Raw genomic sequence first — 19,706 nt, 5'->3', positions numbered from 1 at the left:
CATGCCTGTAATCCCAGCTGCTCTGGAGGCTGAGTCAGGAGAATCGCCTGAGCCTGGGAGGCAGAGGTGCAGTGAGCTGAGATTGCACCACTGCACTCCAGCCTGGGAGACAGAGTGAGCCTCTGTCTGAAAAAAAAGTCTAAAAAAAAAACAAAAACAAAAACAAAAAACAATATGCGCTTTTAAAATGGACATGCCAAAATATTACAGTTAATGAGACATGTTGATGTCTGTAACTGATTCTCAAACAGCTTACGAAAAAACACATACACACAGAATGAAGGAAGATGTAATTGGTGAATCTGGGTGAAGGGTATACTGGAGTCATTTGCGCGAATCTTGCAACTCTTCTGAAAGTTTGAAATTATTTCAAAATAATTTTTCTTGAAACCTACCATCTCAGAGGAATTCCTAAATGTTGTAATAAGTAGAGTGCTACTTTCATCATTAAAATAGTTTAATGGATTCAAAGTCTCTTGGGTAACTAGATCTTCCTTTTCTTCATTTTTTTTTCCACTTGCATTTTGATTAGTTGTCACAAGATGCCTGTTGAGAGTAGCTAGGATCTAGTGGGTAGGCATATTTAAAATGTGCAGCTAAAATAGGATTTTTAACACATCCAATGACTTCTGCTTTTTCCATAACAAATACAACTGTTGCTGAAAACTGTATATATGACGTTCAATCTGAAAGGATTCGCAGTGTGGTATTCAGTTTAGTGCAAAGGTTAAAAGAAATATGAACTCCCTCCCGAGTGTCTATTAAGTATCAATGGCATGCTTAACTATTACTAGCTTTTCTTGTCTTCTAAATATTTCTTTTCCTTCATCTCCTGAAGAACCTTACAGTATCTTTTTTTTTTTTTGAGACAAGGGCTTGCTCTGTCATCCAGGCTGGGGTGCAGTGGTGCAATCACTGCTCACTGCAGCCCTGACCTCCCAGGCTCAAGCGATCCTATCACCTCAGGCCCCCTAGTAGCTGGGACCACAGGCATGCACCACCATGCCCAGCTATTTTTTTGTAGATATGGGGTCTTGCCACGTTGCCTAGGATGGTCTCAAACTCCTGGGCTCAAGTGATCCACCTGCCTCGGCCTCCCAAAGTGCTGGGGTCCCAAAGTGCTGGTGGCAGATGTGAGCCACCGCGCCAAGCCAGTATCTTTTTTTGTTGTTCTAGGCCGCTTCTTGGCTTTTGATAGCTCTGATCTATCTAATCTGTTGAGGAATGCTAGTTTTAAAGGAAACTGTTAACCTGTTTTATGCTGTTACCGTGTCAGCACTAATTGCTCCCGATTTCTCTTCCTTCATCTTGTTCATAATATACCCAAGGCTTTAAATTCCTGGTTAATGAATCCATTTATACACTTTCTTTCTTTTCTTTTCTTTTCTTTTTTTTGGAAACAGAGTCTACCTCTGTCACCCAGGCTGGAGTGCAGTGCCACCATCTCAGCTCACTGCAACCTCCGCCTCCTGGGTTCAAGCGATTCTCCTGCTTCAGCCTCCTGAGTAGCTGGAACTACAGGTGTGCACCACCACACCAGCTAAATTTTTTTGTATTTTTTAATAGAGACAGGGTTTCCCATGTTAGCCAGGCTGGTCCTGAACTCCTCACCCCAAGTGATCCTCCCACCTCGCCCTCTGAAAGTGCTGGGATTACAGGCGTGAGCCGCTGTGCCCGATGATACTTTCTTAAAGGGAACATATTATTTTTCTTCTAAACATTTTTAAACTTTTCATTTTAAATAATGAAATTTATTATCCTTTAAATAACTTTACCGGGGTTTGTTTAAAGTAGTTTAGCTGTAACAATTATTTCTTTATTTTCAAAGGGAAAAAGGATTGCCTAAACAAAAATAGATGTGGTCACCTCTTGTTGAATTCACAGTGAAGACAAAATATTTGTTGATGCCCACTATTTCTAAAGTAATATAATAGTATTTTTCATACTTTTAAAATAATTAGATTTTTCATTTATGTTATTTAATGTATGAGGTCGAAATACCAGATTGCCAGTCTTCAATAGTTTTTGACCTATAAAACAGTTTTTGACATATAAAAATGTCAGTTTTATACAGTTTTACCCTAATTGGTGATTTTAGAGGCTCTTAAATTCTCTTAGAATTTAAATTCTTGAAATTTCTTGAAATTTCAATTCTTGAAATTAAATTCTTGAAAATTCATCTTGTAGTAGGCATTTTGTATATAAACAATTAAATATTGAATGTATATCCCTTAATCTGAAATTTCCCTTTTAATGTGATTAGGTGAATTTTGAATGACACAGGTGATTATAATGCTTAGTGAGAAAAGCAGGAGACAGAATATGTATTGTTAGTTTGGCTAAGCTGTTACAAAACAAGAAGGAAACATGTAAAACATTACGATATGGTTAACCTTATTTTATGTGTATTTGAAGGTATAAGATAATCACATTTATAAATTTATATATTTCAGTCAGTCGTCCTGAGGTAAACGTGAGTAACTCCCATTTAAGTGTGCAGTTGGATAAGTTTAGACAAATGTGGAGCATTTCCATCACCCTAAAAAGTTTCCTGTTCCCCTCTGCAGTCTGTCCACACTCTGCTCCCAGCTTCCTGTAGCCCTGATGTACTTTCTGTCACAACAGTTTTGTGTTCTAGACTTTTCATACAGATGGAGTCATAGAAAATGTAGGTTTTGATTGTCTGCTTTCTTTCACGTAGCAGCATATCCATGCTTTTTTTGTGTCAGTGGCCTGTCCCTTTTGTTGCTAAATAGGCTGAGTATACCACAGTTTGTTCATCCATTTGCCAGTTGAAGGACATTTGGGTCATTTCCAGGTTTTGGCTAGTAGGAATAAAACTGAACATTTGCTTATAATTTTTTGTGTCTAATTAAATTTTCCTCCATCTTAAGTAAATACCTGAGAGTAGGACTCCTGGTCCTGTTGTAAGTGTATGTTTAACTTTATTAAGAAGCTGCTTTTCAAAGTGACTATACAGTATTTTACATTCCCACCAGCAATATCTGAGAGTTTCCGTTGACACCATTTGGTACTGTTGTCACCTTTTTAAAATGTATCTGTTCTAACGGGTAGGTAGTGGTATCTCATTATGATTGGAATTTGCATTTCTCTGGTGGCTGGTGATAGGGAGCATCCGCATGTGCTTATTGGCCATTCCTGTATCTCCTTTTTATTGGTTTATTAATCTTACTGATTGGTAGTTCTTTATAGATTCTGAATACAGTCCATTGTCAAATGTGTTTTGCAAGTATTTCCTCCCAGTCTATAGTTGCCTTTCCATTTTTATAAATCTCTTTTAAAAAGACCAAACCTTTAGTGGCCTTTGTTTAAAATCAGCTGACCGTGTAAGTGAGTTATTTCTGGACTCTGTTCCATTCTGTTAATCTGTGTCTATCTTACGCCAGTACCATATGGTCTGAATTATCATAGCTTTGTAGAAATCTTGAAATCCGGCAGTGTAAATCCTCTATCTTTGTTTTTGTTTTTTGTTTTTTGTTTTTTTTTTTTCAAAATTGTTTTAAGCCAGACATGGTGGCTCACACCTGTAATCCCAGCACGTTGGGAGGCTGAGGCAGGAGGATTGCTTGCATCCAGGAGTTTGAGACCAGCCTGTGCAACATAGTCATACCCTGTCTTTATGGAAAAAAAATTGTTTTAGCTACTTGAAATCTTCTGCATTTCCATATAAATTTTAGCATCAGTTTATCAATTTTCATGAAAATGTATGGTTGGGATTGTGTTGAATTTATAGGTCAAGTTGGAAAGAATTGATACCTTAACAATAATGAGTCTTCCATTCCAACCTGGTGTAGCTGTTCATTTATTTAGGTCTTCAATATCTTTCACCTTTACACACATTATACGAACTTTATTCCTAAGTATTTTATGTATTTTCATGCTACCATAAATGGCATTTTAAAATTGTAATTTCTAGTTATGTATTGCTACTATAAGAAAATACAGTTGATTTATTTTATTAGTATTTTACTTTTTTTTTTTTGAGACGGAGTCTTGCTCTGTCGCCAGGCTGGAGTGCAGTGGCGCAATCTCAGCTCATTGCAACCTCTGCCTCCCAGGTTCAAGCGATTCTCATGCCTCAGCCTCCCAAGTAGCTGGGACTACAGGCGCGCACCACCACACCCAGCTAATTTTTGTATTTTTAGTAGAGACGGGGTTTCACCATGTTGGCCAGGATGCTCTTGATCTCTTGACCTTGTGATCTGCTCGCCTTGGCTTCCCATAGTGCTGAGATTACAGGTGTGAGCCACTGCACCTGGCCCCAACAATTGATTTCATGTTGACCTTTCATTCTGTGGTCTTGCTGAACTCACTTATTAGTTCTAATAGGTTTTTCCTAGATTTCATGGAATTTTCTGCATAGAAGACCATGTCTTCTGTGATGTAAAGGCAGAAGTAAAGTCATTTTTACTTCTTTCATTTCAGTTTGTATGCATTTTATTTCTTTTTCTTGCCTTACTGTACTGACTAGGATCTCCAGCACAATTTTGAATAGAAGTGGTGAAGAGTGGCCATCTTGCATCATTCCCAATCTTAGGGCAGTTTTATTATACTTTGACCATGATGATGTTGGCTGTTACAGAGTTTTTTGGTTTGGGGGTTTTGTTTGTTTCTTAGATTCACTTTATTAGGTTGAGGACGTTTTCTTCTATTTCTAGTCTGTTTAGAGTTTTTAATCATGAATGATGAGTTTTGTCATGAAAAAGTGTTGACTTTTTCCAAATGCTTTTTCTATGTCTATTGAGGTGATAATGTGGTTTGTCCTTTTTAGTCCATTAATACAGTGACTTACAGATATTGATTTTTGAATATTGAACCAGCCTTGCCTTCTTGTAGTAAATGCCCCTTGGTTATATAATGTATTATTCTTTTTATATATTGCTGGATTAAATTTACTAGTATTTTATTAAGGATTTTAAAACCTTTTTTATATACCTTTTATTTTATTATTTTTAAAATTAATTAATTTTTTTTTTTTTAAGATAGAGTCTTACTCTGTTGCCCAGGCTGGAGTGGAGTGGCACCATCTCAGCTCACTGTGACCTCTGCCTCTCGGGTTCAAGCAATTCTCCTGTCTCAGCCTCCTGAGTAGCTAGGATTACAGGTGTGTGCCACCACACCTGTCTAATTTTTGTATTTTCAGTAGAGGCGGGGTTTTGCCATATTGGCCAGGCTGGTCTCAAACTCCTGACCTCAAGTGATCCACCCACCTCAGCCTCCCAAAGTGCTGGGATTACAGGCTTGAGCCACCACGCATATAAATCCCTGACCTTTATATGCATTTTATTTTTAGTTGACAAATAATAGTTGTGTTTTTTTGGGGGTACAAGGTGATGTTTTAATATACAGTCATGTGTTGCTTAATGAGGGGGGAAATCTGAGAAATGCATCATTAGGTGATTTTTTTGTTATTGTGTGAATCCTATAGATGATATAGCCTACTACACACCTAGGCCTATAATGTAATAATAGCCTGTGTTTCCTAGGCTACAAACCTCTACAGCATGTACAGCATGGTATTGAATACCATGGGCAGTTTTAGCACAATGGTAAGTTTTGTGTATGTAAACATATCAAACATAGAAAAGGGACAGTAAAAATTAAAGATAAAAATGGGCTGAGCACGGCGGCTCACACCTGTAATCCCAGCACTTTGGGAGGCCAAGGTGGGTGGATCACGAGGTTAGGAGATGGAGACCATTGTGGCTAACATGGTGAAACCCTGTCTCTACTAAAAATACAAAAAATTAGCCTAGCGTGGTGGCATGCACCTCTAATTCCAGCACTTTGAGAGGCCTAAGTGGGTGGAACACCTGAGGTCAGGAGTTCAAGACCAGCCTGGCCAACATGGTGAAACCCCGTCACTACTGAAAATACAAAAAGTAGCTGGGAGTGGTGGAGGGGGCGCCTGTAGTCCCAGCTACTCGGGAGGCTGAGGCAGGGGAATTGCTTGAACCCGGGAGGCAGAGTTTGCAGTGAGCCAAGATCACGCCACTGCACTGCAGCCTGGGCGACAGAGCGAAACTCCATCTCAAAAAAAAAAAAAAATGGTCCACCTGTGTAGGGCACTTACCATGAGTGGAGCTTGCAGGACTAGAAGCTGCTCTGTGTGAGTCAGTGAGAGTGGCGAGCGAATATGAAGGCCTAGAACATCACTGTATAGTATTGTAGACTTTATAAACACCGTACACTTAAGCTACACTTTATTTTTTAAAATTGTGCTATGATGTTGCAACAGCTACGACATCACTAGGCAATAGGAATTTTTCAACTTCATTTTATTTTATTTTATTTTACTTTATTTTATTTTGAGACAGAGTCTCACTCTGTAGCCCAGGCTGGAGTGCAGTGGTGTGATCTCTGCTCACTGCAATCTCCACATCTGGGGTTCAAGCTATTTTCTTGCGTCAGCTTCCTGAGTATCTGGGATTACAGATGCCCACCACCACATCTGGCTAATTTTTGTATTTTTAGCAGAGACAGGGTTTCACCATGTTGGCCAAGCTAGTCTCGAACTCTTGGCCTCAAGTGATCTGCCGCCTTAGCCTCCCAAAGTGTGAGCCACTGTGCCCGGCCTCAACTCCATTTTAATCTTATGGGACCCCCTGTTGTAAGTGCCATCTGTTACTGACTGAGATGTCCTTATGTGACTCATGGCTGTATGTATTTATTGTTAAATGATTCAATCAAACTAACTAACATATGCCTCACCCAATTTTTTGTGTGGTGAGAACATTTTAAGTCTAATCTTTTAGCAATTTTGAAATATGTAATATGTCATTATTAACTATAGTCACCATGCTATGCTAAAAACTAAAACTTATTCCTGCTGTCTGAAACTTTCTGCCCTCCCACCAACATCTTCCCTTTTCCCAGCCCACCCTCCCTTGTTAAGGATTTTTATATCTTATGTTCATGAAGGATACCTGGTCTATACCTTTCTTATCATTATAAGAAATAAGGCCAGGTGCGGTGGCTCACCCCTGTAATCCCAGCACTTTGGGAGGCCGAGGTGGACGGATCACGAGGTCAGGAGATCGAGACCTTCCTGGCTAACATGGTGAAACCCCGTTTCTACTAAAAAAAAAATAGCCGGGCGTGGTGGTGGGTGCCTGTAGTCCCAGCTACTCAGGAGGCTGAGGCAGGATAATGGCCTGAACCCAGGAGGTGGAGCTTGCAGCAAGCCGAGATCGTGCTACTGCACTCCAGCCTGGGTGACAGAGTGAGACTCTGTCTCAAAAAAAAAAAAAAAAAAAAAAAAAAAAAAGAAATGATATGATTTGTTGTAATACTGGCCTTATAAGATGAGTTGGGGAAGTGTTCCCTCTTTAATATTTTTTGGAAGAGTTTGCATATAATTAATATTATTTCTTCCTTAAATGTTTAGTAGAATTCACTAGTGAAGTGACTTGGGTCTGGAAAGTTTTTAATACAAATTCAATTTCTTTAATTGATAGAGAGCTATTCAAGTTATCTATTTCTCTGTCGCGCATGGTGGCTCATGCTTGTAATTCCAGCACTTAGAGAGGCCGAGGCGGGAGTTTGAGACCAGCCTGGCCAACATGGTGAAACCCTGTCTCTACTAAAAATACAAAAGAAAATTAGCCGGGTGTGGTGGCGCACGCTTGTAATCCCAACTACTCAGGAGGCTGAGGCGGGAAAATTGCTTGAGCCCGGAAGTGGAGGTTGCAGTGAGTGGAGATCACGCCACTGCACTCCAGCCTGGGCGGCAGAGTGGTACTCTGTCTCAAAAACAAAAGAATTAGTTGGGCGTGGTGGCACACACATATAATCCCAGCTACTTGCGAGGCTGAGGCGGGAGAACTACCTCAACCCGGAAGGCGGAGGTGGCGGTGAGCCCAGATGGTACCACTGCACTCCAGCCTGGGCAACAGAACAAGACTGTCTCAAAAAAAAAAGAACTATTCAAGTTATCTATTTCTTCCTGAGTAATCTTGGGTAGTTTGTGTTTTTGAAGCAATTTGTTTCATCTAAGTTGTGAAATTTATTGGCAAAAAGTTGTTCTATATCTCTTCACACCCTTTAATACCTGTAGGACCTGCGGGATGTCCCCTCTTAATACCTATAGGGTCTGTGGGACGTCCCCTCTTTCAGTTCTGATACTGAGAGTTCCGTCTTCTTTTTTTCTTGACTTCAAGAAAATTTGTTTTCATAGAACCAGCTCTTGGTTTCATTATTCTTCTCCATTGTTTTCCTGTTTTCTCTTTCCTCAGTTTCTGCTCTAATCTTTTTTTTTTTTTTCCTTTCTTCTTCTTCCTTGGGTTTCATTTGCTCTTGTTAATTTGCTTTACAAACCGTAACTCCGTCAGCATCTCTGAACTTTGATCTGTGTCTCATCAACTCAGCAAGACATTGGACTGTGTTTGAATTTCTTTTCCCTATACTGCAGTCTGGGAATTTCCTTCTAGGAAAGCTCTAGCAAATGCAGGCTCACCTCATTTGTTTCTGGGACTGTTGGTCTGCACTGCCAGTTATCCAATGTCTGAAAAACAGCTATTTTATATGTTTTGTCCAGTTTCCTGGTTGTTTATGGTGGAAGGGCAATTCCCATAGTAACTAATCTTTCATGGGCTGAAGCAGAGGTCCTTTACAAACTTTTTAGAATAATCAGAAGCAATATATTCTATCCCTTTACCTTTCAGTCAGTTCATTCCAACTTCTCCACATTCCTTCTTCTGGATTTGTTTTTACTCTAGAGCAAATTGATTTCATGATCTGTTGAAACTCAAATGCATTATCTATCCTTAAATTACTTGCAGATGAGGACATCTCACAATACAGGTTCATGCTGGATCTAATTTTAAGTTCTCTTAGTATTATGTTTTTGTTGTTTTTTATTTTCTAATTTCTGTCCTAGAGATAAACGGCCTTTGTTGTAAGCATGACAGATGAGACTTCTTTACTCTTTTTCCAAATATTTAATACATAGCCCTGAAGCATTGGAGAGGCTAGGTACATTTATTTATTTATTTATTTATTTTTTAAGTTGCCTTGGGCTTGTTTTCCATCATTAGATTTGGTCTTTGTCAAAATGCATTGTATGTAATTCCTGATATTTTTCACTTGTGACCTTACTCAACGTTTGTTTGTTACTGTTCTCATCTTATTCACTTGAATAATGCTTAGTTTAAAATTTTAACCACATAAACCGTATTTACTTGTCTGATTTTTTTTTTTTCCTAGATGGTATAGCTGCATGCTGGGAAAGAAATGCAGCCTGGCGCCTCTGAAGGAGGAGCTTCGCATACAAGGGGTGAGGCTTCCTCATTACTGTTCTCGTGTAGCTACTTTTCTTTGTATCCATGGGGCACAAGTACAGTTTTGCTACATTGATATATTGCATTGTGGTGAAGTCAGGGCCTTCAGTGTAACTGTCACTGGAACAATTCGTGTCGTTGTGCATGTCCTACCCACCAAGCAACCTCCCGTCACCCGGTCTCCCACTCCCCAACCACAAGTCTCCCTTTGCCCATCATTCCATACTTTGCTTCCATGTGTACACATTATTTAACTCCTACTTAGAAGTAAGAACACGTGGTATTTGTCTCAGTTGTTTCACTTAAGATAATGGCCTCCAGTTCTGTCCATGTTGCTGAAGACACAATTTCATTCTTTTTTATGGCTGAATAGTATTCCATTGTGTATGTATACTGCATTTTTAAAATCCAGTCCTTTGTTGATGGATACTTAAGTTTATTCAAGTCCAGATATCTTTTCTTTCTTTTCTTTTCTTTTCTTTTTTCTTTTTTTTTTTTTTTTTGAGATCAAGTCTAGCTCTGTTCCCAGGCTGGAGTACAGTGGTGGGATCATGACTCACTGTAACCTTGAACTCCTGGGCTCAACCCATCCTCCTACCTCAGCCTCCTGAGTAGCTGGGACTATAGGCAGATGGCACCATGCCTAGCTAATTTTGTTTTTCTTTAGTAGTGATGGGGTCTTGCCATGTTGCCCAGGCTGGTCTCAAACTCCTGGGCTCAAGCAGTCCTCTCACCTCAGCCTCCCAAAGTGCTGGGATTATAGGTGTGCACCATTGCACCCCACCTAATGATTTCTTTTCCTTTGGGACCAAGTCTTCTAGTATTTTTTGTACTTTCAGGTCTTATATTCAAGTCTTTAGTCCATCTTGAGGTTTTTTTCATATATCTACTGTTTGGTTTTTTTTTTTTTTTTTTTTTTGAGAAATGGGGTCGGGCTGGGCGCAGTGGCTCATGCCTGTAATCCCAGCACTTTGGCAGGCCAATGTGGGTGGATCATGAGGTCAAGAGATCGAGACCATCCTGGGCAACATGGTGAAACCCCATCTCTACTAAAAATGCAAAAATTAGCCGGGCATGGTGGCACGCACCTGTAGTCCCAGCTACTGGGGAGGCTGAGGCAGGAGAATCTCTTGAACCTGGGAGGCAGAGGTTGCAGTGAGCTGAGATCGTGCCACTGCACTCCAGCCTGGTGACACAGCGAGACTCCGTCTCAAAAAAAAAAAGATGGTGTCTTGCTCTGTCAACCAGACTGTAGTGTGGTTGCACAATCATAGTTTGCTGCAACCTCAAACTTCTAGGCTTAAGCAGTCCTCCCACTTCAGCCTCCCAAGTAGCTGGGACTGTTGGCACACACCACCACGCCCAGCTAATTTTTAAATTTTTAGTAGAAACAAGGTCTCTCTGTGTTGCCCAGACTAGTTCAAACTCCTGTACTCAAGTAATCCTTATTTTTTATAAAGATAGGGTCTTGCTGTATTGCCCAGGCTGGTCTCAAACTACTGGCCTCAAGTGATCCTTCTACCTAGGCCTCCCAAAGTGCTGGGATTACAGGCGTGACCCACGCACCTGACCTGTGTCTACTCTGATGGTAGTTTTGAGTACAGAATTTTCTTTATACTCTAAAACTCTAAATATGTTTTTTGTTTTGTTTTCTAAGTTCTATATTTTTAGGGCTAAAATATATTTTTTATAGATTATTAAAACAAGGCCTTTTTTGACAATTATAGAGAAAGGTGGAGAAAAACAGGGTGAGTAGAATGTCAGAGAGAAGCCAGAAATCAAAAAACCTGGTATCTACCACTGACCTCACATCGAACTCCTTTTTAATATTTTTTTAATTTTTATTTTTTACCATGCCTCCAAGACAAGTTCAACTCACTCCTTTATAGATCCAGAAACTCAAGCTACATAGGTTTAAGGGCTTGTTGTGGGCCATGCAGTTAGCTCTGGGGGAACAGCACCAGCACACAGTCTCGGTCCCCTGTGCTTCCCACTAGGATGACATTCCACAAGAGCAGAGCCCTGTGCTCCTGTTTCAGAAGGCAGGTTGCAAGTAAGTACTCCCAGGCCGGGCAAAGTGGCTCATGTCTGTAATCACAGCACTTTGGGAGGCTGAGGCGGGCAGATTGCTTGAACCCAGGAATTCAAGACCAGCCTGGGCAACATAGCGAAATCTCATCTCAACAAAAAAATACAAAAAGTTAGCCAGGTGTTATGGCGCGTGCCTGTAGTCCCCACTACCCAGAAGGCTGAGGTGGGAGGATCCATTGAGCCCGGAAAGTTGAAGTTGCAGCAAGCTAAGATCACGCCACTGCACTACAGTCTGGATGACAGAGCGAGACCCTGTCTCCCAAAAAAATTTTCTTTTAAATAAAATAAATACTCCCACCGCCACTTCCGCTTTCCTCCCAGTTTCTGGTTTTTGGTGTGAGTCAGAGGACTTCTCAGCAAAAGGGTCAGGTGCAAGTCAGTGGGAGGAGCAGAGTTTCTGGTCTCTGGTTTCTCTCTGACGTCCTATTCCTCCTCTTTTCCTCACAATACCATTTCTTAGGTAAATTGTGAGAGCTACAAACTAGTTCCTTTACCTTTCCTAAAATCTGATTGATAAGACAGATTACCTACCTGTGTCTAGCCCAGACTTTGGTTGACTTTCTTTCTAAAAAAGAAAACGAAAAATCACTTGAGGCTGGGTGTGGTGGCTCACGCCTGTAATCTCAGCACTGTGGGAGGCCGAGGTGGGCGGATCGCCTGAGGTCAGGAGTTTGAGACCAGCGATGGTGAAACCCCATCTCTACTAAAAATACAAAAATTAGCTGGGCGTGGTGGCGTGCGCCTGTAATCCCAGCCACTCGGGAGGCTGAGGCAGGAGAATTGCTTGAATCTGGGAGGCGGAGGTTGCAGTGAGCCAAGACGGCACACTGCACTCCAGCCTGGGTGACAGAGCAAGACTCTGTCTCAAAAAAACAAAAAACAAAAAAACTCACTTGAGTCATATTACACATAATTCTCTAAAGAGCTGTGTTTTCAGTGTTTCATATATTTGAACCTTCAAGTCATATCTGTAAATTCTCTTATGTTTTATGGGAGGAAAAAATATAACTTTGTTGAGAGATGATTTATTCATTCATTATTAGGCAGCTATCTATAACTGTTGTTTGGTAATATTGTTTGTTAACTGATTAAAAAGAAGGATCAACATAATATGGCATGACGCAGCAGCCAGAAACATATTGGTAGAATGATTGCAGTTTGATGAGATGCTGTCTTTGTTGGTTTCAGGTTCCCAAAGTAACGTACACTGAATTCTGTCAAGGTCGGACAATGAGATGGGCCTTAGCTTGGAGTTTTTATGATGATGTCACAGTACCAGTAAGTACAGACCTTGCTCAGCTTCACCACCTGCCAGCATGTGGGTTTTAGTCCATCATAAGTGAACTGAATTGGTAGTGTCCTGTTTAACTGAAGTTTGTCCCAAATGCTTATGTCAGAATGGAAAGGGGTTGTAACCAAGACACAGTCCTAGAAGGCTGGTCCTGGAGACCGTGGAAGCCTTCCTCTGTGAGTCTGTACAACACAGTAATTTTTGCTCAGCCGACAGAAACGTATCTTTTAGGAATTAAAAATTTGGCCGGGCGTGGTGGCTTATGCCTGTAATCCCAGCACTTTGGGAAGCCGAGCTGGGCCGATAACTTGAGGCCAGGAGTTTGAGACCTGCCTGGCCAACATGGTGAAACTGTGTCTCTGCTAAAAATATAAAAATTAGCTGGGCGTGGTGGCACTCCTGTAATCCCAGCTACTAGGGAGGCTGAGGCACGAGAATTGCTTGAACCCAGGAGACAGAGGTTGCAGTGAGCTGAGATTGTGCCACTGCACTCCAGCCTGGGCCACAGAGCAAGACTCTGTCTCAAAAATATTAAAAATGAAATAAATAAAAATTTTTTTAAAAAACAAAATTCAGGTAACATAACCTGTAGAAACATTTTGCAGATATAATTACGCTGGTGGACATTCCTCAAGAATTGAAAATGAGGTCTCTTTCTTTTCCTTACCACTGCCGCTTTCCTAGAATAGCTGCCTCTTGGGGCTCCTGGAGAACGTAGAAGTTGACTTTTTGGATTGCAGGCTTTTGATGTGCAACACTTGGGGATCGTTCTGATGAAGGGTTCTGTCTTGGCTTTCAGATTAGCACTAGAATCTTAACCATTTTTGAAGCTGGGTGATAGATCATTATTCCTTTCTATTTTGTGTATGCTAGAACATTTTCTGGAATAAAAAGTTTAAAGAAATGATTTGTGTCCAGGCCTGGTGGCTCACACCTGTGATCTCAACACTTTGGGAGGCCGAGGCGGGCAGATCACTTGATCTCAGGAGTTCAAAACCAGCCTAGGCAACATGGTGAAACCCTGTCTCTACAAAAAATACAAAAATTTTTGTATTTTGATGGCGTGTGCCTGTAGTCCCAGCTGCTGGGGAGGCTGAGGTGGGAGGATCACTTGAGCCTGGCAGGTAGAGGCTGCAGTGAGCCCTGATCGTGTCACTGCACTTTCTGCACTTCAGCCTGGGGCAACAGAGTGAGAGCCTGTCTCAAAAAAAAAAAAAAAAAGGTTTGTTCACAGATGTCTCTTTGTCCTCAGTGCTGCTATAGGTAAAGGAAAACCACCTCTGAGCTGGCCAGACTGAATGATTTTCCGGGCAGTGCTGAGAGGCAGTGACAGAATAGCATCTGTTGCTTCTCACAGTTCCCTCCCAGGTGTGGTTGGCTTCTTGTTGCCTGGAGATTCCCAGCTGAAGTGTCTGCACACACTGCCCAGCAGGTGCTCTTCCACACACTGCTCAGCACATGCTCTTCCTTTCTTAGTATGTGCGGGGACCTGACACCTGCTGCTTTGCTCCCTCAGCGCCTAGAGTGGGCTTGTTCTGGGTGCTGTTCTTCCAAGCTCTTGGCTGCTCTTGGTCTCTAAAGTCATCTTACATGTTGCTGTGTGTCTGAGTCTCTTTTCCTGCTCTTGTAGGGTAGAGACATGTAGCACAAGGGAACAATTTGCAGATACTACCATGTTTCTGAAAACAGGAGCTTAAATCCGAGGTTGAGCCTGTCCTTCTACTCTGCAGCTAGAAGTGCTGCTGGGTTCAAGTACACTCCCTAGTGCCATTTGAATGGCCCTTCCATGAAGGGTAGACTCCTGGACAGTGCAGTAAGTTATCTAGAGGTTTGTGTTTGAAATAGTCTCTGGTTAAAAAGATGCTTCTCCTTTTTTGACACCCCTCACCACCCCGAAGAATTATCCTTTCTGTCGTTTTCTAGAATATCAGGGCCCTCACACCACATGGTTAAAATCATTAGTAATGCTCTGAGTTATCCCCGTGGAGACACTAACAGCTGCAGCAAAGTGGAACTGCACCTGTTTTCAAGTGCTTTCTGCTTCACCCGCCTCCCACACGTGTCGGCGCTGCAGGTGGAAGAGCAGATAAAGCACCCTGGCACTCCACCCCAGCTCCGAGACCGAGTCCTCCGGGCCCTCCTGCATGAGTAGCCTTGTCAGGTCCACGTAGTAAAGGGCACTGCTTCTGTGTTAACAAAACCAGCTTGTTTTGCAAAGGAACCCCCTAAGCTTCCCTCCCCTCCTCTCCTCTGTTTTGGGGCATCCTTCAGCCCCATTCATAGTTCTCAACCATCAGAGAATGCTGAGGGCCCCAGATTCCCCCCTGCCAGAGTCTGTCTCCCTCCCCACCACTACCCCAGCCCCAAGCCGCTAATAATGCACTCCCAAGTGTTCCGTTAGACGCACTTCAGCCGCTACAGGAAAAAACGGCAATTCCTGATTTGTAGTAACCCAGCAACAGTTTCTTAGCACTGCTGCCCTTGATCGGCAACTGCTTTCCCCAGGGGGTCGTCCCAGGGTACTCACGAGGTTTTTATTTAGCCATCCTCTTGGTTCTCTTCCCTCTTCCTAGACCTCTCTCCCCACCCTCGTTTTTTGAAAACCCCATCTGACTTTCCCCCTCTTGCTCCTGTTGGGAGTGAGGAAGGAGGAGGATGCTGCTTTAGACAAGGAATAGAGCTAGTTAAGCAGAAACATTGACCTATTTCCCCACCCCCACTCCCGCCATTTTAGGGTAAATGTGCAAGTTACTATGGCAACTTCTGTTTTCACTTATCTCAGGCCTACTGACTCGTTTCTGTTGGTGCTGAATGCTGAAAAATTCTAATTCACTGGTGATTCAAGTGCCCACACTCAGCCCATTCCTGTTGTCTGGATTTCTTTTAGCAACAAAAAGACAGGTCCTAATGTTGATAGAATTTTGTTCCATAATTTCAACTAATGATGAATATAAGGAAGCATGTTCTACAAACTGTTCTCTGCAGAATTCTAACAAGCCACTTACCTCTTTGTTCCAGCTCTCCGCTAATTGCCCAAAGCATTATTTTAGCTTTGTTTTGGTTTGCTTGAAGGAAGTTTGACGTTTGTTAGGAGAAAAAGGGGAAAGTGTAGCCCTAGTGAGTTGTTCACTCTTGGTGTGAGCACTGCTCAGGAACTCTGGGCTTAAAAAGGATCCCCTGCATTGAAGACATTACCTTTAAGCCTGGGACCTGGCTGTCTAGGGAGTAAGAACTAGAGGGCTTTTTGGAGAGCACATGGAGGAGAGGTGTCAAATTAATTAGGCAACTTTGTGCGTGTTGGAGCTGGGTATCCTGACAGTGCCCAGCTCCCTTCTCCTTAGGTTTTCAGTCTTGTCCACATAGCTGAGGGATGCCAGGTAGGTGCCCCAGGGTGGGGCAGACATCAGGCTGGTACTTGAGACCTCCCTCTCATTTTAAAGAGCTCATCTGCTTTTATCATTGTTATGTGTTGATTTATTTGTTGAAAGTGTCCTGCTATTAAAAAATGGTTTGGGCTGGCCGTGGTGGCTGATGCCTGTGATCCCAGCACTTTGGGAGGCCAAGGTGGTGATCACCTGAAGTCAGGAGTTTGAGACCAGCCTGGCCAACATGATGAAACCCCATCTCTACTAAAAATACAAAAGTTAGATGGGCGTGGTGGTGCACACCTGTAATCCCAGCTACTGGGGAGACTGAGGCAGGAGAATCACTTGAACCTGCAAGGCGGAGGTTACAGTGAGCTGAGGTCACGCCATTGCCCACCAGCCTGGGTGACAGAGTGAGACTGGGTCTCAAAATAAAAAGAAGTTTGAATAAAAATAGTTTGAAAACCAGTACTGTACCAGGCTGTGCATTATGCTACAAGATGGCCAGGGGCTGAGCTCTTGAGCAAAACCAAAGCTTAGGACCCTCTTCTTACTTTTCTTCTTAAGTGTGGTCTCCATTGTGATGATAAACAAATCAGACATTGTTTTCTGTTACTCACAATGATGAGTTTTATAGGAAAGAAAAACATGTGGAGCTATTGATGCCGATCTGCAGCAGATTTGCATATGAGTAAGTGCTGAGTGGTAGGGGCAGGAGTGGCCAGGAGTTGAGAAAAGGAAATGGCTCAGGCTGGGGCTAGTCAAAGACCGCTTTATGGAGGAGGAGTCGCCAGCGTCTGACTCGTAGGTCGGTGGGTGGCGTTCCCAGTGTTTGTTGAATGTTTAAAGGAACGGTGTAGGACTTGCATTAAAGAGGAACATCGTGCGCAGGATCCAGTAGATTTAGTAGATTTGAAACACTGGATATAATATTTGTTGTTGTTTGAATACTTCACATACATTATAGTCTCATTTTATTTCCACCTGACAGCAATCGAGTGAAGTACGTCTACTGGAGGCTCCAAAAAGTCAGGTTAGAACCCAGATGAGTCTGATTTCACAGCCTGAGCACGTAATGTCACTCTGACACTCTGCCCGCCACGGCCCTATGTTGTTCCTGGCCTGGCCAGAACCTGCTCATGTTGGCCTCACATCTTGCTTATGGACCATCCTAGCAGTTTCTCATCTGTGAGTGACTTGGATTCATCCTGCGGTCAGCATCCTGCTCACCCACTCCTGAGTGGCCACCTACCACCAGTGGGAGGAAGTACAGCTCCTCGTTTGTCTCCTTGGGCCTCCCAGATCTGTCCTGACTTTCCATCCTAATCACTCCCAGTTGTCCTGACTGTACTGTCTCCACAGCCTTCCCATGGTGCCGAAGTCAGAGCTGACTTTGTACAGCCTTTGCTCATACCCCGTTCTGATCCTTCCCTCTGACGTCCTCCACTGCAACCCAGCCCAGTTCCAACTTACTTGCATAAAGCTCCCGTAAGCATTCAGCCCATAGAACCTGGACATCTCTCCCTTCCTCTGGACTTAACTGCATTGATCTCTTTCAGTTATCTGTACTCTGCATAAACTTCCTTGTGGCATACTTTACACTGGTGTTTTGTTTAACTGAGGTACTGTGGATAACACCAAAACCTTCTTGCATAGGTGTGGAAAAGGCCTTTTGTGAGCTGGTCCCTGTCTGGCTTTACATAGAACAGGCTACTTAACTTCGCTAAACTTCAGTTTCCTCATCTGTAAAATGGGGAATAATAATAGTATCTACCACATAGGGTTGTTTTGAGGATTAAGTGTACTTAACTTAGTGCCTGGTATGTAGTAATGCTCAGTAAAATATATTGTGTTGTCATTTCCCACCATTTCTTCCCACCTGCCCCTGTATTTGATACTCCAGTCATGTTGAGCCACAGCTCTCTAATCCCTCTGCCTGGAGATTCCTCCTCTGACCATTAACCCATTTATGCCGGAAGTTGCAAGTTTTTTTTTGTGAAAACTCAGACCTTGGCGATGACCTTGAGCCGTCGGATATAAATAATTCTGCCAAGCTTAATTTTTTTTTTTTTTTAATTTTGAGACTGGGTCTCACTGTTGCCAAGGCTGGAATGTATTGGCGCGCTCACGGCTCACTGCAGCCTTGACCTCCCAGGCTCGTGTGATCCTCCCCTGTCAGCCTCCCTAGTAGCTGCGCCTACAGGCATGTGCCACCATGCCTGGCTAATTTTTGTATTATTTTATAGAGACAGAGTCTCCCTAGGTTGCCCAGGTTGGTCTTGAACTCCTGGGCTCAAGTGATCCACCTTCCTTGGCCTCCCACAGTGCTGGGATTACAGGCATGAGCCATTGCACCCAGCCTAAAATGCAAACTAATTTAATATTGAGTCACATTTAGGCCGGGCGTGGTGGCTCACACCTGTAACCCCAGCACTTTGGGAGGCCGAGGCAGGCGGATCACGAGGTCAGGAGATGGAGACCATCCTGGCCAACACGGTGAAACCTCCCCCCCATCTCTACTAAAAATACAAAAAAAATAGCCGGGCGTGGTGGCGGGCGCCTATAGTCCCAGCTACCCCAGAGGCTGAGGCAGGAGAATGGCGTGAACCCAGGAGACAGAGTGTGCAGTGAGCCAGGATCGTGCCACTGCACTCCAGCCTGGGCGATAGAGCAAGACTCAGTCTCAAAAGAAAAGAAAAAAAATATTGAGTCACATTGACCTTCTGAGAAGATAGCTTGTTGTTATTGCTCCTTGTTATTATTGTTATTATATCCTTGTTGTTATTTCTCTTGCTCCGTTGTTATTTCTACAAATTATGGCAAATGATAAGGTTATTTTTAAACATTTAATTTTAAACCATCTGTTCCCCAAAATGCAGATTGCAGACTCCCCAATTCACAGGCATTTTATTTATTTATTTATTTTTGAGTCAAAAGATACCAAAAGCATGTTAAATCTCATTAGTTATTAGAGAACTGCAAATGTAAAACATAATGGCATACTGGATAGACCATCCAGCGTTGGCAAGGATGCAGAGCAATTGCCGATCCTCTCACGCAGCTGGGTGTCAACTGGTAACATTCAGGAGAACATATCTTTAGGAAGATTTATGAGAGCTGAGCTTGCTCATACCCTGTGACCCAGCAATCCCACTCCTAAGTTTATATCCAAAAGAAATGTGTATTCACACATATCACAGACATTGTACAAGAATGTTCACAGCAACATTATTCATCATAGCCCTAAACTAGAAGCAACTGAAATGTCTCTAAATAGTAGAAAGGGTAAATAAGTTGTAGTATATTCAGAAGATGGAAACTAAACAGTAATTCTGTTCCAGTGAATGAACCTGCCTTCACAACAATATGAATGAATCCCATACACATGATTTACACGAAAAGGCTGGGTGCAGCATCTCCCACACGTAATCCTAGCATTTTGGGAGGCAGAGGCAGGTGGATCACCTGAGGTCAGGATTTTGAGACTAGCCTGGTCAACATAGTGAAACTCTGTCTCTACTAAAAGTAACAAAAATTAGCTGGGCATGGTGGCACATTCCTGTAATCCCAGCTAGTTGGGAGGCTGAGGCAGGAGAATTGCTTGAACCCAGGAGGCGGAGGTTGCAGTGAGCCGAGATCACGCCACTGCACTCCAGCCTG

At 42.6% G+C, this 19,706-nt stretch overlaps 1 protein-coding gene across 3 annotated transcripts in view; it reads left to right on the top strand.

Moving 5' to 3' along the window:
- The window catches only part of METTL16 (methyltransferase 16, RNA N6-adenosine), a 94,039-nt gene that overhangs the window by 58,161 nt on the left and 16,172 nt on the right, over positions 1–19,706 (top strand). For all 3 annotated transcript variants that reach the window (XR_010131686.1, XR_008673113.2, XM_004058258.4), the window contains exons 7-8: positions 9,226–9,295; positions 12,579–12,668. Coding sequence is in view for 1 of the 3 variants with exons in the window: in XM_004058258.4 (XP_004058306.1) it covers positions 9,226–9,295; positions 12,579–12,668 (160 nt within the window). In the remaining 2 variants the exon portion in view is untranslated. The remainder of the gene's footprint in view (positions 1–9,225; positions 9,296–12,578; positions 12,669–19,706) is intronic.

This window comes from Gorilla gorilla, chromosome 19 (genome assembly GCF_029281585.2).
Source record: "Gorilla gorilla gorilla isolate KB3781 chromosome 19, NHGRI_mGorGor1-v2.1_pri, whole genome shotgun sequence".
Taxonomy (NCBI): domain Eukaryota; kingdom Metazoa; phylum Chordata; class Mammalia; order Primates; family Hominidae; genus Gorilla; species Gorilla gorilla.
The sequence above is the reverse complement of the archived record's forward strand: the minus strand, read 5'-3'. Positions and strand labels throughout refer to the sequence as shown.